Source organism: Salvelinus fontinalis, chromosome 38 (genome assembly GCF_029448725.1).
Source record: "Salvelinus fontinalis isolate EN_2023a chromosome 38, ASM2944872v1, whole genome shotgun sequence".
Classification (NCBI taxonomy): domain Eukaryota; kingdom Metazoa; phylum Chordata; class Actinopteri; order Salmoniformes; family Salmonidae; genus Salvelinus; species Salvelinus fontinalis.
In genome coordinates, this window is record NC_074702.1 from 5,861,305 (window position 1) to 5,879,854 (window position 18,550).

Here is an 18,550-nt window from a genome sequence, read left to right on the forward strand (position 1 = left end):
TTCTCCCCGTGTCGGGTAGCTAGGTGTGTGGGTTGCTTTTCATTCAGCATGGGTTAACATTTCAATAGCGTGGGGGTAAGAAAGGTCTCTTGGGGGGGTAGAAGGGACCTCCTCGGCCCCCGCCGAATGGAGGGCCAGGACGCTTGCCCCCGCGGAACATGGGTGGCTCTCGGTTTAGGTGCGGATGGACAGGGTGGCCGCGAGGGTGGAGTAGAGGTCTCTGGGGGATGGAGTTGATGGGGGGGCGGGGGTTGGGGGAGGGTAGGCGAAGGAGGGGGGGCGAGGGACGGTGGGGATGGTTGGGGTTGGGGTGTCGGGGCTGAGCAGGCGGGCTAGCTGGAGGGTGCTGGAGCGGAGGAGCTTGGGGGCGAGGAAGCAGAGGGTCGCCTGAGGGAGAGGGAGGGGTGGAGGAGGAGGGAGAGGGGGATGGAGGAGGAAGGTTGATGCCATCCTTGACACGGCCCAATAAGGGAGGCGGGGCACCGGGGGTGCCGGGGCGGTGGAGAGGGGGTGCGTGGCGGGGAGCGAAATGCTCTTTAACTGTGCCGGGACGAGGCATTTTAGGGGGCTCCCCTAACAGAGAGGACATGAGGGGAGTGGGGCCACCTTTACCCCCCCTGGGTCCCCCTCCCATCCCCCCTCGGTCTCCTCCTCCGTCTGGGCGGACCTGGGGAGGGAGGGGCAGTTGGCGGTCAATGGGGACTAGAACCCCGCCTACCATGACTGCCGAGGGGGGAAGGAAGTTGCGCGGGGGTGGAGGGAGCTGGGGCATGGGAGGGGGTGGAGGGCGTGGGATGGGTGGAGGAGGGGAGTTGAAGAAGGGAGGAGGGGGGTGATGGTGGAGGTGTGAGGGGAGGGGACCCTGGGGGTTCTCCCCATGGTAGGGGGGCATCTGAAACTGGGGTGGGGGGCCGTGCGGATGAGGGTGATTAGAATGAGGATGAGGAGGAAGGTGGTGGTGTGAGGTCGGGGGAGGCATGGTGGGTGAAGTCATGTCGTCAGAGCCGCCCTGAGGGGAAGGTGAGGGGGGCTGGGCATCCAGGTACCCTTCCTCATCGTACCACATCCCTCCGCCTGGCCTCCCCCCTTCTCCTCCACCACCGCGACGCAGCCCTTGGCCAATCACGCGTATACTTTCCACCGTCTGGATGCGCTCTCCAGTTGGCTGGCGGTTTGAGAAGCCCCCCAGTGATTGGAAAGGTGCTCCCTCTGTGCAAGGCGACACCAGAGTCTCGATACGGTGGTACTGCCCCCCCTCCCCGTCAGATGAGCCCCCACCATCCTCTCCTCCCCTCTTTCCCTTTTCATCCCTCGTTCCACACATTCCTCCCTCCTCTGACCCACTGCTGGTCTTGCGAGAACCTATGGACGCTCTCCTCTCTCCTTCGACTGATCTGTCGTTCCCGTGACTCTTCCCGTGACTGTTCTGTCCATCCTTCTTGACCTTGCTGCTTCCCAGTGATGAAGAGCTAATCTTCCTCTTCGAATCTTCCTCCTTCAGCTTGGCGGCCTTCTTCCCCGCTCCGTAGCCTTGGAAACGAGAAGAGGAAGAGAGGAAGTCCACGTCGCTGCTGCTTCCTGTTGGGGTGATGACGGCGTCCCAAGGGTCACTGCGGTAGGCCGTGGGTGAAAGATCATGACCTATGGATGAGCCTAAGCTCTTGGGGTCACTGTTGAGGCCAAGGGGGTCGGAGGAGACACCCCCTGGTGTGTCCATGATTTCGTCCTGGGTGGGGGTGCCCCCGCTCTCATCCCTGACAGGGGTCCCGTCTACCCCATCTCCCCCCAGCAGAGGGCTCCCATCCCCCAGGCCCAGACTGAACCCTGGGTTCCCCTGGAGGAAACGGTTGATCTTAGACTCTAGGCTGGGAGGAGACACAGAGCGGCTAGGGAGAGAGGGAGGAGGAGGAGGAGGGGAAGCCTCTCGGTTTTTCACCCAATCCCTGGCTCCTCTGCTCCTCTCAGGTGTGTCTCGTTTGAGACTGTTGGTCAGGGGGGGTTTGGTGTTGCTCGGAGTGGTGGGTGTGGGGGGGCCCTTGGCTGCTGAGGAGTCTGGGGAGGCATGGGAGGAGGGGGCAGGGGAGGAGGAGCTACCAGACCTCAGCAGAGAGGACAGACCTGAGGAGAGAGAAGATGGAGAGAAACAAAGATATGGGGAGGGAGAGAGAGAGAAAAAGTGGGGTGGGTGGAGATAATTACACCAGCAGATACACAAGTTACTCAACATAAAAAGTGCCCCTCAAAACAATTCCAACAGAAGCCTTGCATTTCTCTTCTCAAAGTCTGTCTATAAATCTGCCTGTCTGGTTTACTATTTTATGTGTGTCTCACTCTGTGTGTGGGTCTTTGACAGGGCGTTGAGGATGCCTTCAGGGGTGACGTTCACTCTGGACAGGATGCTGGCCAGGGCTGGGCTAGGAGGGGTGGGGCCAACTGGGGTTTTGGAGGAAGATGATTGGCCAGAGGGGGTGGTGGGAGTTCCAGGGGAGGGGCGAGACACAGGGCTGGCTGCTGAAAGAGACAGAGACACACAGAGAGAAAGAGAGAGACAAAGAGAGAACAATCTTATGCAAACATGTCATAACATTTCTGTACCCGTGTGTCACAGAATCCATATATTGACTTAAATCCATACACACACACACCTGTGTTCTTCATGGCTGATGTGATACTGCTCAGTATGGAGCTGATCTTGCCTAGGTCCACGTTGGCCAGGTTCATTCCCAGAGGAGCGGTCGGCCCGCTAGGACCACTCACACCCGCACTCGTAGGGGTGCTGGGGGTCACTGGCGTGGGGGTAGACGAGGCTGCCTTTTTGAGAGGGGATTCGGTGGAGGTTCGAATGAGTGTGACAGGGGCGGGTTTCGCTGCGGTCTTGGAGCTGGTCACCTTGGAAACGGTGGCTGATGACGACTGCTTCTCAGCTGATGGAAACACAAGGGGTTAACGCGTGTATTTTGACACGGGGTTAACGCGTGTATTTTGACACGGGGCTAACGCGTGTATTTTGACACGGGGCTAGCGCGTGTATTTTTGACACGGGGCTAGCGCGTGTATTTTTGACACGGGGCTAGCGCGTGTATTTTTGACACGGGGCTAGCGCGTGTATTTTTGACACGGGGCTAGCGCGTTTATTTTGACACGGGGCTAGCGCGTTTATTTTGACACGGGGCTAGCGCGTTTATTTTGACACGGGGCTAGCGCGTTTATTTTGACACGGGGCTAGCGCGTTTATTTTGACACGGGGCTAGCGCGTTTATTTTGACACGGGGTTAGCGCGTTTATTTTGACACGGGGTTAGCGCGTTTATTTTGACACGGGGTTAGCGCGTTTATTTTGACACGGGGTTAGCGCGTTTATTTTGACACGGGGTTAGCGCGTTTATTTTGACACGGGGTTAGCGCGTTTATTTTGACACGGGGTTAGCGCGTTTATTTTGACACGGGGTTAGCGCGTTTATTTTGACACGGGGTTAGCGCGTTTATTTTGACACGGGGTTAGCGCGTTTATTTTGACACGGGGTTAGCGCGTTTATTTTGACACGGGGTTAGCGCGTTTATTTTGACACGGGGTTAGCGCGTTTATTTTGACACGGGGTTAGCGCGTTTATTTTGACACGGGGTTAGCGCGTTTATTTTGACACGGGGTTAGCGCGTTTATTTTGACACGGGGTTAGCGCGTTTATTTTGACACGGGGTTAGCGCGTTTATTTTGACACGGGGTTAGCGCGTTTATTTTGACACGGGGTTAGCGCGTTTATTTTGACACGGGGTTAGCGCGTTTATTTTGACACGGGGTTAGCGCGTTTATTTTGACACGGGGTTAGCGCGTTTATTTTGACACGGGGTTAGCGCGTTTATTTTGACACGGGGTTAGCGCGTTTATTTTGACACGGGGTTAGCGCGTTTATTTTGACACGGGGTTAGCGCGTTTATTTTGACACGGGGTTAGCGCGTTTATTTTGACACGGGGTTAGCGCGTTTATTTTGACACGGGGTTAGCGCGTTTATTTTGACACGGGGTTAACGCGTTTATTTTGACACGGGGTTAACGCGTTTATTTTGACACGGGGTTAACGCGTTTATTTTGACACGGGGTTAACGCGTTTATTTTGACACGGGGTTAACGCGTTTATTTTGACACGGGGTTAACGCGTTTATTTTGACACGGGGTTAACGCGTTTATTTTGACACGGGGTTAACGCGTTTATTTTGACACGGGGTTAACGCGTTTATTTTGACACGGGGTTAACGCGTTTATTTTGACACGGGGTTAGCGCGTTTATTTTGACACGGGGTTAGCGCGTTTATTTTGACACGGGGTTAGCGCGTTTATTTTGACACGGGGTTAGCGCGTTTATTTTGACACGGGGTTAGCGCGTTTATTTTGACACGGGGTTAGCGCGTTTATTTTGACACGGGGTTAGCGCGTTTATTTTGACACGGGGTTAGCGCGTTTATTTTGACAAGGGGTTAGCGCGTTTATTTTGACAAGGGGTTAGCGCGTTTATTTTGACACGGGGTTAACGCGTTTATTTTGACACGGGGTTAACGCGTTTATTTTGACACGGGGTTAACGCGTTTATTTTGACACGGGGTTAACGCGTTTATTTTGACAAGGGGTTAAAGCGTTTATTTTGACAAGGGGTTAACGCCGTTTATTTTGACACGGGGTTAACACGTTTATTTTGACACGGGGTTAAAGCGTTTATTTTGACAAGGGGTTAAAGTGTTTATTTTGACAAGGGGTTAAAGTGTTTATTTTGACAAGGGGTTAAAGTGTTTATTTTGACAAGGTTTAGTCTCATTGAGAATTCCCTACTGCCATTTCACCTGTGTTGGCTATCTCCATGTCCTCCTCAGACAGATCCATGTCCTCCACATCTCTGTTGTCCCCCTCTCTCACAACCCCCACGTCCCTCTCGTCCATGGCACTCCCATCCAGGTCCGGGTCAAAGCCCAGCCTACCCCCTCTGCCTCCTCCCAGCCCCAGGAAGGGGGAGTCAGAGCCGGTGGGTGAGGGAGCGTCCTCAGAGAGGGAGGGGATGGGAGAGTCTTCGGGACCGGGAAGGGAGGACTTGACTGCATCCAGTTTACGTTTGAGGTTGACCACGCGGTTGGCAAAGGTTTTGTAGGCCTTGAAAATTAGAACCATAGAATTAGATGTATTAGATTTTGATTACATTATTTATTTGATAGATGACGATCAGATTGATTGCCTGAATGATTGGTTGATACTCACGCTGGCCACGATCTTGACTTCCTTGTATTGCATCTCATAGAAGACGTCTGCGTTTCCCAGAGCCTCCAGCAGAGGGGGCCCTACAGGCATCTGGTTCTCCAGGAAACTGACAAACTCCTGCAGCTTCTGACTGCCCTCTTCAAAGTCCTTGGCAAACTTGTTCCCTCCGGCCTTGTCTGGGGTAGAGATGGACAGAGAACAAGAGTAAAATAAGTAATTTAAACAAGAGTACACAGAAGCCAGCCGCACCAATATGTCATAGATAACACCGCAAAGCTGGTGACCGAAGTCAGCGTGCATGTGCCCGGCCGCCACAAGGAGTCGCTAGAGCGCGATGGGACAAGGATATCCCAGCCGGCCAAACCCTCCCCTAACCCAGACAACGCTGGGCCAATTGTGCACCGCCTCATGGGTCTCCCGGTCGCGGCCGGCTGCAACACAACCCGGGATCGAACCCGGATCTGTAGTGACGCCTCGATCACTGACCAGTGTCTTAGACCGCAGCACCACTCAGGAGGGCTACTCTGATTGTAAAGCAAAGCAATGTGCTTAATATTAGGAAAGTTGAGAAATAAATATAGGAGGCCTAGACTATAGAAAGCTGATGGGATTCTCCTCTTTTTATTAGAGGCCATCAAAACTCTGTTTTCTCACGCAATTGAATAGCATAGCCTATAGAAATGTTGTGCAACATGGGCTTATAGGAACATGTACTTTATTCTATGCATCAACCAACTATGAGCTGACTCTTGCTACACTACGGGTGATCCTATTCCCCCCAAACTCTAAACGCCAGGGCTCTCATGAAGTGTTCCATTTGATTTTCCATTGCATTGATGTCGGAGTGATTTGAGGGTCAATAGAGCGCTGAGTACCAGGCCATTAGCAAGTTTGGTAGGGTACTAACGACTATAGGGGACATAAAGAGCGCAGTTTTGGAGACGCCTAGTTACTGTGATTCAACATTCACATGGAATTTGACTGCAGTCATGACTCGTGACTGCCGGTGTGGCGGTAATACGGTCACCGTAACAGCCCTAGGCATGAACCCTGGCCTTAACCCTGTTTTGACCACTGACCTTTGAGTCTCTTGAGGGCCTCCGTGCTGCAGACGTCCACTCTGAGAGCTGTCAGCTGGGTCTCCCTCAGCTCCTCCTCCTCCACCACCCGTTTGAAGCCCGCCAGCTGCTCGATGAACGACTGGGGCTGGAGAGAGAGGGGGAAGGAAAGAGGGAGGGCGTGGGGAAGGAGGGAAAGAGTATTATTGTGTGCATCTCCATCGAGGGCCAATCATCAGTTGAAACAATGAAGCATCATCCCCGCCACTGTTTGGGTAATAAGCTGAGGGATAGGGCTGAAGAAATGTAACCCCTCAAATTCATAGACAGAGCTATGGATACAAGGACTGACCATCCATGATACCAACATTATCATTTTAACCATGTTTGGAGTCTATATAGTGTTCGTTTACATTTGTTGTTTACAAATATTGGAGTAAAACAAGTTTATATTTTAGGTTCTGATGGGGTGTGACAGTTGAACTAAGCTCATGAGGCATTTATAAAAGTTATATTCTTCAAGAATCAATGGGTACAAATCATTCATTTATCAAAACCAAAAATGGATGTAGCAACTGCAGATTACCCCTTTAAAATGGTAAAAGCAATTTAGCAGAGGACAGAAAAAAATACACTTACTATGAAATCAGCCACAATCTTGGACTTCAGGGCAGCTTTGGGGTTGACTGGGGCTACAGAACAAAACCACAACACACTGACCTGTTGACTCATACAGACTCAGAGGTTACAGAAATAGAGAGAGACAGCAAAAGGAAAAGATGGTGACAGGAGAGAAAGAAATAGGAGACTGACCTGGTGGAGGAGGCTTCTCTTTCTCCCTCTCCTTCTTGGCCAGGTTGGCTTTGAGCTGGGTGATGAGTTCCTCAGGATAGACGTTCCTCTCCTCCCAAATAGTGAAGATCCGCTCCACTGACTTACGCACCTTCGGGTCTCTGGCAAGACAACAGGTTAAAGGGCAAGAGGTTAGAAGGGCACAGATTCAGTCAGCAAGAGATTGGTGGTCAATTTCATCATACATGGGCTAATCCTAACTTCCACCTAAATCAGATGTTCACTTAGTCTCCCCATTGACAATTAAAACGTGCCTCAAATGGAAGTTAGGATATGCCTCACAATATTCATATAATCCAGCGCAGCTCACTCACTTGACCATTAGTGCAGCGTTGGGGAGCACCTCAGCGAAGTTTGAGCGGTAGACGATGGCGTTCTTTCTCTTGCAGTTCTGGATTACATCATTGGCTAGATAGAACAGATTCAGACGGTGGTTGGTGTCCGCTGATGGAGAGAAGGAGGAGAGGAAGACAGGGAAGAAGAAGAATAGGTGGAGGAGGAAGAGGTTTAGTGGGTCCTAAGAAGCCTGATGTTTAACCACATCAAAAACCTTTACCAGCCTAAGCGTAGACCACCCTCGCCCAGTGGATGACCAGCCTAAACCTAGACCACCCTCGCCCAGTGGATGACCAGCCTAAACCTAGACCACCCTCGCCCAGTGGATGACTAGCCTAAACCTAGACCACCCTCGCCCAGTGGATGACTAGCCTAAACCTAGACCACCCTCGCCCAGTGGATGACTAGCCTAAACCTAGACCACCCTCGCCCAGTGGATGACTAGCCTAAACCTAGACCACCCTCGCCCAGTGGATGACTAGCCTAAACCTAGACCACCCTCGCCCAGTGGATGACTAGCCTAAACCTAGACCACCCTCGCCCAGTGGATGACCAGCCTAAACCTAGACCACCCTCGCCCAGTGGATGACCAGCCTAAACCTAGACCGCCCAGTGGATGACCAGCCTAAACCTAGACCACCCTCACCCAGTGGATTACCAGCCTAAACCACCCTCGCCCAGTGGATGACTAGCCTAAACCTAGACCACCCTCGCCCAGTGGATGACTAGCCTAAACCTAGACCACCCTCGCCCAGTGGATGACCAGCCTAAACCTAGACCGCCCAGTGGATGACCAGCCTAAACCTAGACCACCCTCGCCCAGTGGATGACTAGCCTAAACCTAGACCACCCTCGCCCAGTGGATGACTAGCCTAAACCTAGACCACCCTCGCCCAGTGGATGACTAGCCTAAACCTAGACCACCCTCGCCCAGTGGATGACTAGCCTAAACCTAGACCACCCTCGCCCAGTGGATGACTAGCCTAAACCTAGACCAACCTCGCCCAGTGGATGACTAGCCTAAACCTAGACCACCCTCGCCCAGTGGATGACTAGCCTAAACCTAGACCACCCTCGCCCAGTGGATGACTAGCCTAAACCTAGACCACCCTCGCCCAGTGGATGACCAGCCTAAACCTAGACCGCCCAGTGGATGACCAGCCTAAACCTAGACCACCCTCACCCAGTGGATTACCAGCCTAAACCACCCTCGCCCAGTGGATGACCAGCCTAAACCTAGACCGCCCAGTGGATGACCAGCCTAAACCTAGACCTCCCAGTGGATGACCAGCCTAAACCTAGACCTCCCAGTGGATGACCAGCCTAAACCTAGACCTCCCAGTGGATGACCAGCCTAAACCTAGACCTCCCAGTGGATGACCAGCCTAAACCTACACCGCCCAGTGGATGACCAGCCTAAACCTACACCGCCCAGTGGATGACCAGCCTTAACCTAGACCACCCTCGCCCAGTGGATGACCAGCCTAAACCTAGACTGCCCTGTGGAAGACCTATTAGCTCATCCATGCATTTGCTAATCAATTCTGAAAATATAGCAAAACCAACCCGTGTTGATGGGAAACTTCACTGAAATGACAAACAATGCAGTGCTTTTACTAAGTGACAGTCAGATGTCATGACAAGCTGATATTCACTTTTCTTTCTAAAGCATAATTAACGCACAGACAAAACGTCATTACTGCAGCGCACACTTTTTTCAACTGACAACTTCTCCAACTAAAGCCCTGTGTTACAGGCAAGGCTAAGACGTGGAAACCAAATAGGCTTGTCATGCAGGTAAATGGAGTCCAACATAAATGAAGCCTGGTGGTTGGGGGGGGAAAACACAGCTTGAATGGCAATATAAAGGCTCTAACATCTCCCTCCCTGAATATATGAAGATCCAGTTGAACATGTTCAAAGACGCAGCATGCAACACAGTAGTCACAATTAGAGGTCGACCGATTTAATCGGGGCCGATTTCAAGTTTTCATAACAATCGGAAATCGGTATTTTTGGGCGCCGATATTTATTTTATTTTATTACACCTTTATTTAATCTTTATTTAACTAGGCAAGTCAGTTAAAAACACATTCTTATTTTCAATGACGGCCTAGGAACAAGGCAGAACGACCGATTTTTAACCTTGTCAGCTCGGGGGATCCAATCTTGCAACCTTACAGTTAACTAGTCCAATGCTCTAACACCTGATTACGTTGCACTCCACGAGGAGCCTGCCTGTTAGCGAATGCAGTAAGCTAAGGTAAGTTGCTAGCTAGCATTAAACGTATCTTATAAAAAACAATCAATCAATGACTGTCATTGCTCCAATGTGTACGTAACCATAAATATCAATGCCTTTCTTAAATAAGGTCTGTGTTTCGTGCAGGCTTAAACCGCCTCAACGTTTTGATACCCGTGTAAATCTCACTAGGATAAGGTAACGTTTGTCAACATATTTTCATAAATCCACTCTACAAAAAAATGTATCTTAACTTATATTTAGCCAATATTGATCAGAGTTACCTTGTCCTATGGATATCTACACAGTTATAAAATTGGCACGGTGATGTAAGCCTACACGAAACACAGACCTTATTTTAAGTGAATCTAAAAATATCCTATGGAATAAATGATTTTCAGATTTTGCTAGAAGGTGTCATGGGAATTATGACTCGCACTTTGGTTGTCAATTCTTACCATGCCCATTATTAAAATAGGATTTCCTGCATATAGAAATTAAAGTTTTTGTTTTCAACATTCATCACAGGTAACTTAAACTCTATTTTTATTCAAACAGTTGAGAGTATTTGTCTCCTAAGCAGACTCTTCAGTATCATTGTCACTTCAGAGCTGTGTGTGTGTATTTATGTATTATATTAAGTTAAAATAAAAGTGTTCATTGTTCATTCAGTATTGTTGCAATTGTCATTATTACAAAAATGTGTGTGTATGATTTATATATATATAAAAAAGTTTAAAGAAATCGGCCGATTAATCGGTATCGGCTTTTTTTGTCCTCCAATAATCGGTATCGGCATCGAAAAATCATAATCGGTCGACCTCTAGTCACAATGTCAATCATGTTCAGCACCGCCACCTATTCATTCATGACACATTGTTTTCAGACAGATGAACAGAGCAGACAGCGTTGTCACACTCTGACACAAGACAATGTTCATGACATTCATGTAATTAAAAAAATGTAAATGACTCAAAGCTGGAGAATGTCATACATTCAAAAGCCTGCACACCCAGAGTTTAGGTATTTCAAAGTGATCAGCTGATGGAGTAGGGAAAACGGACACAAATCAAACACAGATCAGGTTCTGATCCAGACAAGACTAGAAGCGGTATGTACGAGTCCCACAATATCAATTAGGGTCATTGAAGCCATATTGATAAACTGAAAGTGATATTAGCCTACGCCCTACAGCCTCAGCATCTTGTGCAGGACAGCTGTGATGACTAGTGTAAATCAACTAAGTAGGGTATATCTTAGTGAATGGTAACAAAATAAACAGAGATACATTACCAATACAATAACAATGCAGAAGCCTTTCATACATCTCAGTTGAGTCCAAGTGGGGAACGGTTGGCAAGTCAAAGGAGAGAGAAACGTCCCCCCTGACTCCCCATGGGAAGATGCATTCAGGGAGGACGAGTTGGAAAGTATACAACCAGGGGAGGAAGAGATGAAGACTGAGCACAGAACAGAAAACAACAAGCTCTCTGCTGTCTACAGTACGCAAACCAAACAGCATGGGCTCCCGAGTGGCGCAGCGGTCTAAGGCACTGCATCTCAGTGCAAGAGGCGTCACTACAGTCCCTGGTTCGAATCCAGGCTGTATCACATCCGGTCGTGATTGGGAGTCCCCTAGGGAAGCACACAATTGGCCCAGCGTGGTACGGGTTTGGCCGGGGTAGGCAGTCATTGTAAATAAGAATGTGTTCTTAACTGACTTGCCCAGCACTATGGATTGAATAGAGCACCAAGATATCCAATGAATGTAACAATGAGTTCTAATTCATATCCTAAGTTCATTACATGAAACGGCTCTTCTTCGAAAAGATCCTGGAGTCAAAAAATAGAACTTGCTGAAGTCTAGGCCTAACTAAGTCTCAGTTGCACAGGAGTGGTGGGGAATGGGAAACAGTTCAAAATAAACAATCGCTTTCAATAGCAACAGGTCCCAGCTTCCTTCCCTGGCCTAAGTTATATTGTAAAGACGAATCCTTGCAAATCTTCAGTTGAGAATATTGCAGAATGATTATGGACTAGGACATGTGATTGGGTGTAAATGTGGGGCCTTGGATGGAATACCTGTTCTACTACAGCGGACACCGTAGTCTAGGTGGACACGGACTCATTTCAACAGACCAACGAATACTAGGGCCACCCGCTCTCCGGTCAAACTGTCCACGTCTGAGGGTTTAAAGTTTCAACCTCCAAAGCCATAGTGATGGGGGGATATATATACACTGCTCAAAAAAATAAAGGGAACACTTAAACAACACAATGTAACTCCAAGTCAATCACACTTCTGTGAAATCAAACAGTCCACTTAGGAAGCAACACTGATTGACAATAAATTGCACATGCTGTTGTGCAAATGGAATAGACAAAAGGTGGAAATTATAGGCAATTAGCAAGACACCCTCAATAAAGGAGTGATTCTGCAGGTGGTGACCACAGACCACTTCTCAGTTCCTATGCTTCCTGGCTGATGTTTTGGTCACTTTTGAATGCTGGCGGTGCGCTCACTCTAGTGGTAGCATGAGACGGAGTCTACAACCCACACAAGTGGCTCAGGTAGTGCAGCTCATCCAGGATGGCACATCAATGCGAGCTGTGGCAAAAAGGTTTGCTGTGTCTGTCAGCGTAGTGTCCAGAGCATGGAGGCGCTACCAGGAGACAGGCCAGTACATCAGGAGACGTGGAGGAGGCCGTAGGAGGGCAACAACCCAGCAGCAGGACCGCTACCTCCGCCTTTGTGCAAGGAGGTGCACTGCCAGAGCCCTGCAAAATGACCTCCAGCAGGCCACAAATGTGCATGTGTCTGCTCAAACGGTCAGAAACAGACTCCATGAGGGTGGTATGAGGGCCCGACGTCCACAGGTGGGGGTTGTGCTTACAGCCCAACACCGTGCAGGACGTTTGGCATTTGCCAGAGAACACCAAGATTGGCAAATTCGCCACTGGCGCCATGTGCTCTTCACAGATGAAAGCAGGTTCACACTGAGCCCATGAGCACATGTGACAGAGTCTGGAGACGCCGTGGAGAACGTTCTGCTGCCTGCAACATCCTCCAGCATGACCGGTTTGGCGGTGGGTCAGTCATAGTGTGGTGTGGCATTTCTTTGTGGGGCCGCACAGCCCTCCATGTGCTCGCCAGAGGTAGCCTGACTGCCATTAGGTACCGAGATGAGATGCTCAGACCCCTTGTGAGACCATATGCTGACACATGCACATTTGTGGCCTGCTGGAGGTCATTTTGCAGGGCTCTGGCCGTGCACCTCCTTGCACAAAGGCGGAGGTAGGGTCCTGCTGCTGGGTTGTTGCCCTCCTACGGCCTCCTCCACGTCTCCTGATGTACTGGCCTGTCTCCTGGTAGCGCCTCCATGCTCTGGACACTACGCTGACAGACACAGCAAACCTTTTTGCCACAGCTCGCATTGATGTGCCATCCTGGATGAACTGCACTACCTGAGCCACTTGTGTGGGTTGTAGACTCCGTCTCATGCTACCACTAGAGTGAAAGCACCGCCAGCATTCAAAAGTGACCAAAACATCAGCCAGGAAGCATAGGAACTGAGAAGTGGTCTGTGGTCACCACCTGCAGAATCATTCCTTTTTTGGGGGTGTCTTACTAATTGCCTATAATTTCCACCTTTTGTCTATTCCATTTGCACAACAGCATGTGAAATTTATTGTCAATCAGTGTTGCTTCCTAAGTGGACAGTTTGATTTCATAGAAGTGTGATTGACTTGGAGTTACATTGTGTTGTTTAAGTGTTCCCTTTATTTTTTTGAGCAGTGTAGTTACATATCAGGATATTCTTTTTGATGATATTTTTTACCGTTTTGACAATGTTGCAATATTATTTGGGCTAGTTGGCTGCACCTGCAACAAAACTCCAGTATTTTTCCATAGCTTGTTCTCAATCATTTTAAATAGGGAACCAATTGTTTTCAGCACTTATTTCCATGACTGATCAAAACTTTCTCATGGCCCTCTAGTGCCTCTGCAGTGGACATATGCTGAGCAATATGTTTGGAACTTCAAATCGCAATAAAATCTGTGTCAAAATCGCAATACACATAGTATCAGCACCAAAGTATGGCGATAATATGGTATTGTGTTGTGAGGTCCCTGGCAATTTCCAACCCTCGCAGTCTGCTTGGCCAGGCAGAATGCGATGCCACGTAAACCATCAGATAGCAATCATGGGCAAATGATGCATGTCAAGTGGCATTACAACAGCATTAGGCTTAGCGTACCTCTAAGACGCACAGCCCAGTTTGCAGAAATTGGTTCCGAAACCTTTTCTGTTCGGTGACCCACATAAAAGCTTTTCAGTACCACCACCAGGGGGACCAGTGGTTCCTCCTGACCCAACACAGAAATCACTGACCTAGTACAAGCCAGCCAGGACCAGATATTTTGGATACCTAATTAGCACGCTTTAAGCCTTCCAAACCAAACTGTGATGAACTCAAGTTGTAAAATATGTACCACTATCTGCACCAGCTCAGGTACAGTAGGATTAATTTTGCAAGTGGAAAAAAGGTATGTGTTCTTAAACGGAACATCATATAGGCCCCTACTACTGTAAACAATAGACACTTATGTGTTTTCTCAATCTCATAGCAGAAACACATGACCGATATTAACCAACAGATAGTTATTTCCAGCTGGTCAGGCAACACATTACAACAGTATTTTCTCTGGAATACTGCATTGGAGGAAGACCCAATAACATATGTTAAAATGTTTTGAATTATTTGACCATGCATATAGCGTATGCATGTCCATATGATCATGTATGCTATTAGCAATAAGCATTATCACCTGTAGCCCAACTGATGCAGCATAGTGCTAGAAATAAATAGGCTGAAGCATGGGGTTGCTTATCTGCATTTACCCTATTGGGCTAATCATTAGCTAGATCCCAAATGTAATCTTTTAACTAGATAGCATCCCATTAGTGAAATGTACGTTCCAAAGAACTTGCATAAATAGTGAATATAATGTAGCCCTGCCTACCTGTTAGGGTAACTTGGGGTATTCCGCCACCCGGGGTAACGCCTCTACTTCTCACCAAAACCACTTCATGTCACCCCCCCCCAACACTTTCCCTTGTTTCCACTGCTCTTGCTCAACTAAAAATGGCATCTGTTTCAGCACAATTGTTTTTGTCACCCCCCAAAACAAGTGAGGTAGGGTGGTGTTTCACCCCAAGGTACCTTACAATTGACTGCGTTACATTTAGCCCCACTCTCCCCTATACAGTCACAGCAAATTACAGTGATAATGTGCTTAACCATGATGCTGCTAAAACCTCTGTGGTGCAGTTCGCACATATTCAGGAGTTAATAAATAAAGTAGGAATGGAAAGCTGGCAACATCCTCTTTTTAACAAAGGCCATTAAAACGGCTTTTCTCTGTGATTGCAAGAATTGTTGTGCATCTGTTTGTCAGAATGCAGGTTTCCCTCCCTATAGCACTCATAACATGAATGAATCTCAAGAGGGAAATAGATGAACTATTCTACTATGCGGTTATCTGATTTGTCTAGTCATTACATTTTGTTTGCAGGGGAAAAGTAAATCAAAGTGTGCCTCGACAGAAAAATTTATGTTTCATATTTTTGGGGCGTGGCAGCAATGATCTTGCCGTGGCACAGCGCCACAGTTAAATGAGTGCAGCGGAAACACTGCATTACAATACAACCCTAGGAGCTGAACTGTTAACACGGCCATCCAACATTCCGTGAAAATTAAAACATTTGAGTTGAAAGTTTAACCTTGACAATGAAGCCTACAACTCACTAAGTTTGTCTTTGGTTGACTGAGTTCAAAAGCTAGTTTGAATGTTAGAGGACATCATACATAAAGCACAGCACCATAGACAACAGATATACATGTGGTTGAGCCAATGACAGGGACAGAGCGAGATGGGAACACATGCAACCTTGCAAATGTTAAGTCTACTGCAGTACAATTAATTTTAAATTAACGAAAACTGTGCAGGGCAATGAAAGCATTGAAAACCAGCTAAACCTTTATACCTGTGGGCAACATCAGTTTCCATAAAGAACAAAACACTGGCATATCTATATCCATAGCATATCACACCATGCACTTCATAAAATAACCCCTCAAAAACACAATGAATGGCATAGTCAAAGTTTAGGTCTAATTTAACCCCAGTGTTTGACAAACATAGATAGCTATGCCAAACACTGGAGTTAAAATCTTAGCTAGGCCTACCCAGGGGCATTGTGAGTGCCACCCCTGAAATATGATTGGCCAGCCTTAGTGTCCCGCCATTCTCATTGGGTCAGAGCGCTGTCAATCTGGCTCAGATTGGAGTTAGGGTAGTAGGTTTGTTCTGGCGGGAAGGCTGTTTGATTGGCTGGCTGGCTTTTTTGGGACTGCAGAGAGCCCAACATGACCTCTCTCAGTTGAGTTGACGAAAGCAGTTCAGAGGTGGAAAATTGCTAGGTAACTTCTGTTTGACTGGACAGCAAACTAAACTAGTTTGCCAGTGAATAGCCAGTGTAGCTGTTTATTGCTGTAGGCTATGGCATGTTTGTTCTAGAATGTTATGCATGTCCCTTATTGACTGAGGTGAATGAAGCTTCAGCAGCCAAAGTGATAATGGATGGAGGTATTGACATTCCCCAAATAGCATTTTAGAGCTTTTAAATTGTGTAGAAACATACATCTTAACCTTTTAAAAATGTCTTGGATGGGGGAGTTACCACTGGACATGGTGGTAGTATCTAACTTGAATACGGATCAATATGGATCACTTCAAATGTATTTATTTTAATAAATCTGGGCAGATACAAATTAACAGTTGAAACAGCAGAGGTGGCAACAAGTCTCAGAGTGGTAGGGCACATCTTTTCCACTGGGTCTGGAGTTCTTCCTGATCTGGTAACCTAACCAGGTAAAACACCAGACCTTATGACCGTGATCAGGTCAGAAAACTCCTGGCCCTGAGGAGGATGAAAACCCTGTTAGACTGCAGCAACCTTGTACTTGTTCATATTAATTATGTGTTAAAACACAGACGGAGACCACTATGATTGGACAATAGAACTCCGGGCTGAGCTTGCTTTATACAGGTTTGTATCATGTAGACCTACGCAACTGTAGACCAATAATAAAAAACAAACTCTTATTTTATCACTATTGTGTTGACTAATTATTTCCAGTTAATCACTTTGGATTGAAAAGGTCTAGGTAGCCTAGCCAGCCCAAGTATGAATATAAATCCAACTTGATCACATTTTCTCCTAATACAAATTAACAGTTTGGGCCATAAATACATAGCATTACAGCTTTGTTTACCACTGCCAGGGCACATAGTAGGCTGTGTGTTGTTAGTAGCCTACAGAATATCAGACTGAGAATCGTCTCGTTATCTCCACATACAGCATACCAGATCGCTAATGTTTAGGTGTAGGATGCTGCAACATTCATGTAAACAGTTTTTGCCTGTGATCTCCCTAATCTGATTGGTCAAGACACACACAGAACATGCAGTGATCCGACGTGCAGGACAGCAACTGTGTGCGAGTTGACAAAACATGAGGAAAATATGCCCCCCCGCCCCCCCAAAAAGAAAATAATACGTACTTTGTCCCTCTTTTGAATACTTTTGTCGATATTTTGTATTAAACTAAACCAGCTAGCCACCCGTTTGCCGTCGGGTCTGAAACAGTTATGCAATACAATGCGTCGTATTTTAAGCCAATTTAACGCCTTTTGTTATACAATTTGCTAATGTCCCATGGCCACACGACTGGTGTTGGCCCCCTCTTTGCCACCTCGTTAAAACAACCATACAATCGACCCTGGGCTTTCTTCCTAAAGGCCGGTTTTTCAGCCCACTTGTTTACCCAGCAGCATGTATCACCTGTGCTCTGTCAACACTACCCCCATTTTAACTCCAGTTCAAACACATTTGATAGTTTGGCTAGCTAGCTAATTACCTGGCTCCTCTATCCTCTGCAGTTCTGCAAAAACATAGCGCGTGTGATGCGTACAAAACAGGTGCAATGTCGAACAGTATGTGCAGACAGGTCAGGTTCGAGCAAACTAGATTGATCACACGTCGCTAGCTAACGTTAATATACATAACGATATGCTGAACTGCAGCTACTGGTAGGTACTAACTACCTTACTATAACTAGTTAGTTACATTAGCTTGCAAGGCAGCTAACTATAAGTACAAGTTTTATTACCCATCTTATTTTAGCTATGCGTGAACTTTATGGAGTCAACATTTTTCGGTAACACATTAGGAACATCATTGATTAGCTAACGTGTGTACGTTATAGTAACAGGGAAAGCTAGCTAACGAATGACAAGCTAACGTTAGCTACTCACATTTCTTGAGCCACTTCATCCAGTACCGAACGATAAGGCTGTGATACTTTTTATTTTCAATGCACCAGGTCGACAGTCCCTGTATAGACTCCATAGTGTTGGATACTCCTTGGAATCTGCGGTCCAGGGTGGCCTCCAAAGCGCCGCGGCCACCATGGCCGCTAACAGCTCCAGAACCCGCCGCCATTTTTCCAGTTCTCTCTGGTACTGCAGACACGGACACCGCAATGAGTCATGAAGGTAGCAAAAGTGTGACAGACAGGCGAAAGGAGACACGCCCCCTACAGATCTAGGGTCAGATTCGGAAAACTGACCTAATAACAGTTGGAGGGCCAGGCAACTTCCAAGTTTGACCAATATTTACAACCTGAAAGGGGCCTATATGTGAAAAGTTGGTTGCATCCAATCGCAAGCATTATAAAATGGTACCTCTCACCGT

At 47.7% G+C, this 18,550-nt stretch overlaps 1 protein-coding gene across 1 annotated transcript; it reads right to left on the minus strand.

Annotated features, from left to right (window-relative positions):
- Window positions 1–41: 41 nt before the first annotated feature.
- LOC129837692 (regulation of nuclear pre-mRNA domain-containing protein 2-like) lies at window positions 42–18,485 on the minus strand. Its single transcript, XM_055904060.1, has 10 exons — window positions 18,112–18,485; window positions 7,466–7,595; window positions 7,113–7,252; window positions 6,939–6,991; window positions 6,321–6,447; window positions 5,242–5,417; window positions 4,833–5,136; window positions 2,646–2,924; window positions 2,332–2,511; window positions 42–2,118 (listed from the first exon to the last, which is right to left on the minus strand). The coding sequence occupies exons 1-10, from the start codon at window positions 18,296–18,298 to the stop codon at window positions 62–64; spliced, it is 3,633 nt and encodes a 1,210-aa protein (XP_055760035.1). The 5' UTR covers window positions 18,299–18,485; the 3' UTR covers window positions 42–61.
- Window positions 18,486–18,550: the final 65 nt, after the last annotated feature.

Bases quoted from the DNA above. Each gene is read 5' to 3' on its own strand.
- LOC129837692 (XM_055904060.1), bottom strand. From the start codon at position 18,298: ATGGCGGCGGGTTCTGGAGCTGTTAGCGGCCATGGTGGCCGCGGCGCT. The intron at 7,596-18,111 runs GTGAGTAGCTAA...TCTCTCCATCAG, and splicing joins GATGAAGTGGCTCAAGAAAT to CGGACACCAACCACCGTCTG. The intron at 5,137-5,241 runs GTGAGTATCAAC...CTAATTTTCAAG, and splicing joins AAGTCAAGATCGTGGCCAGC to GCCTACAAAACCTTTGCCAA.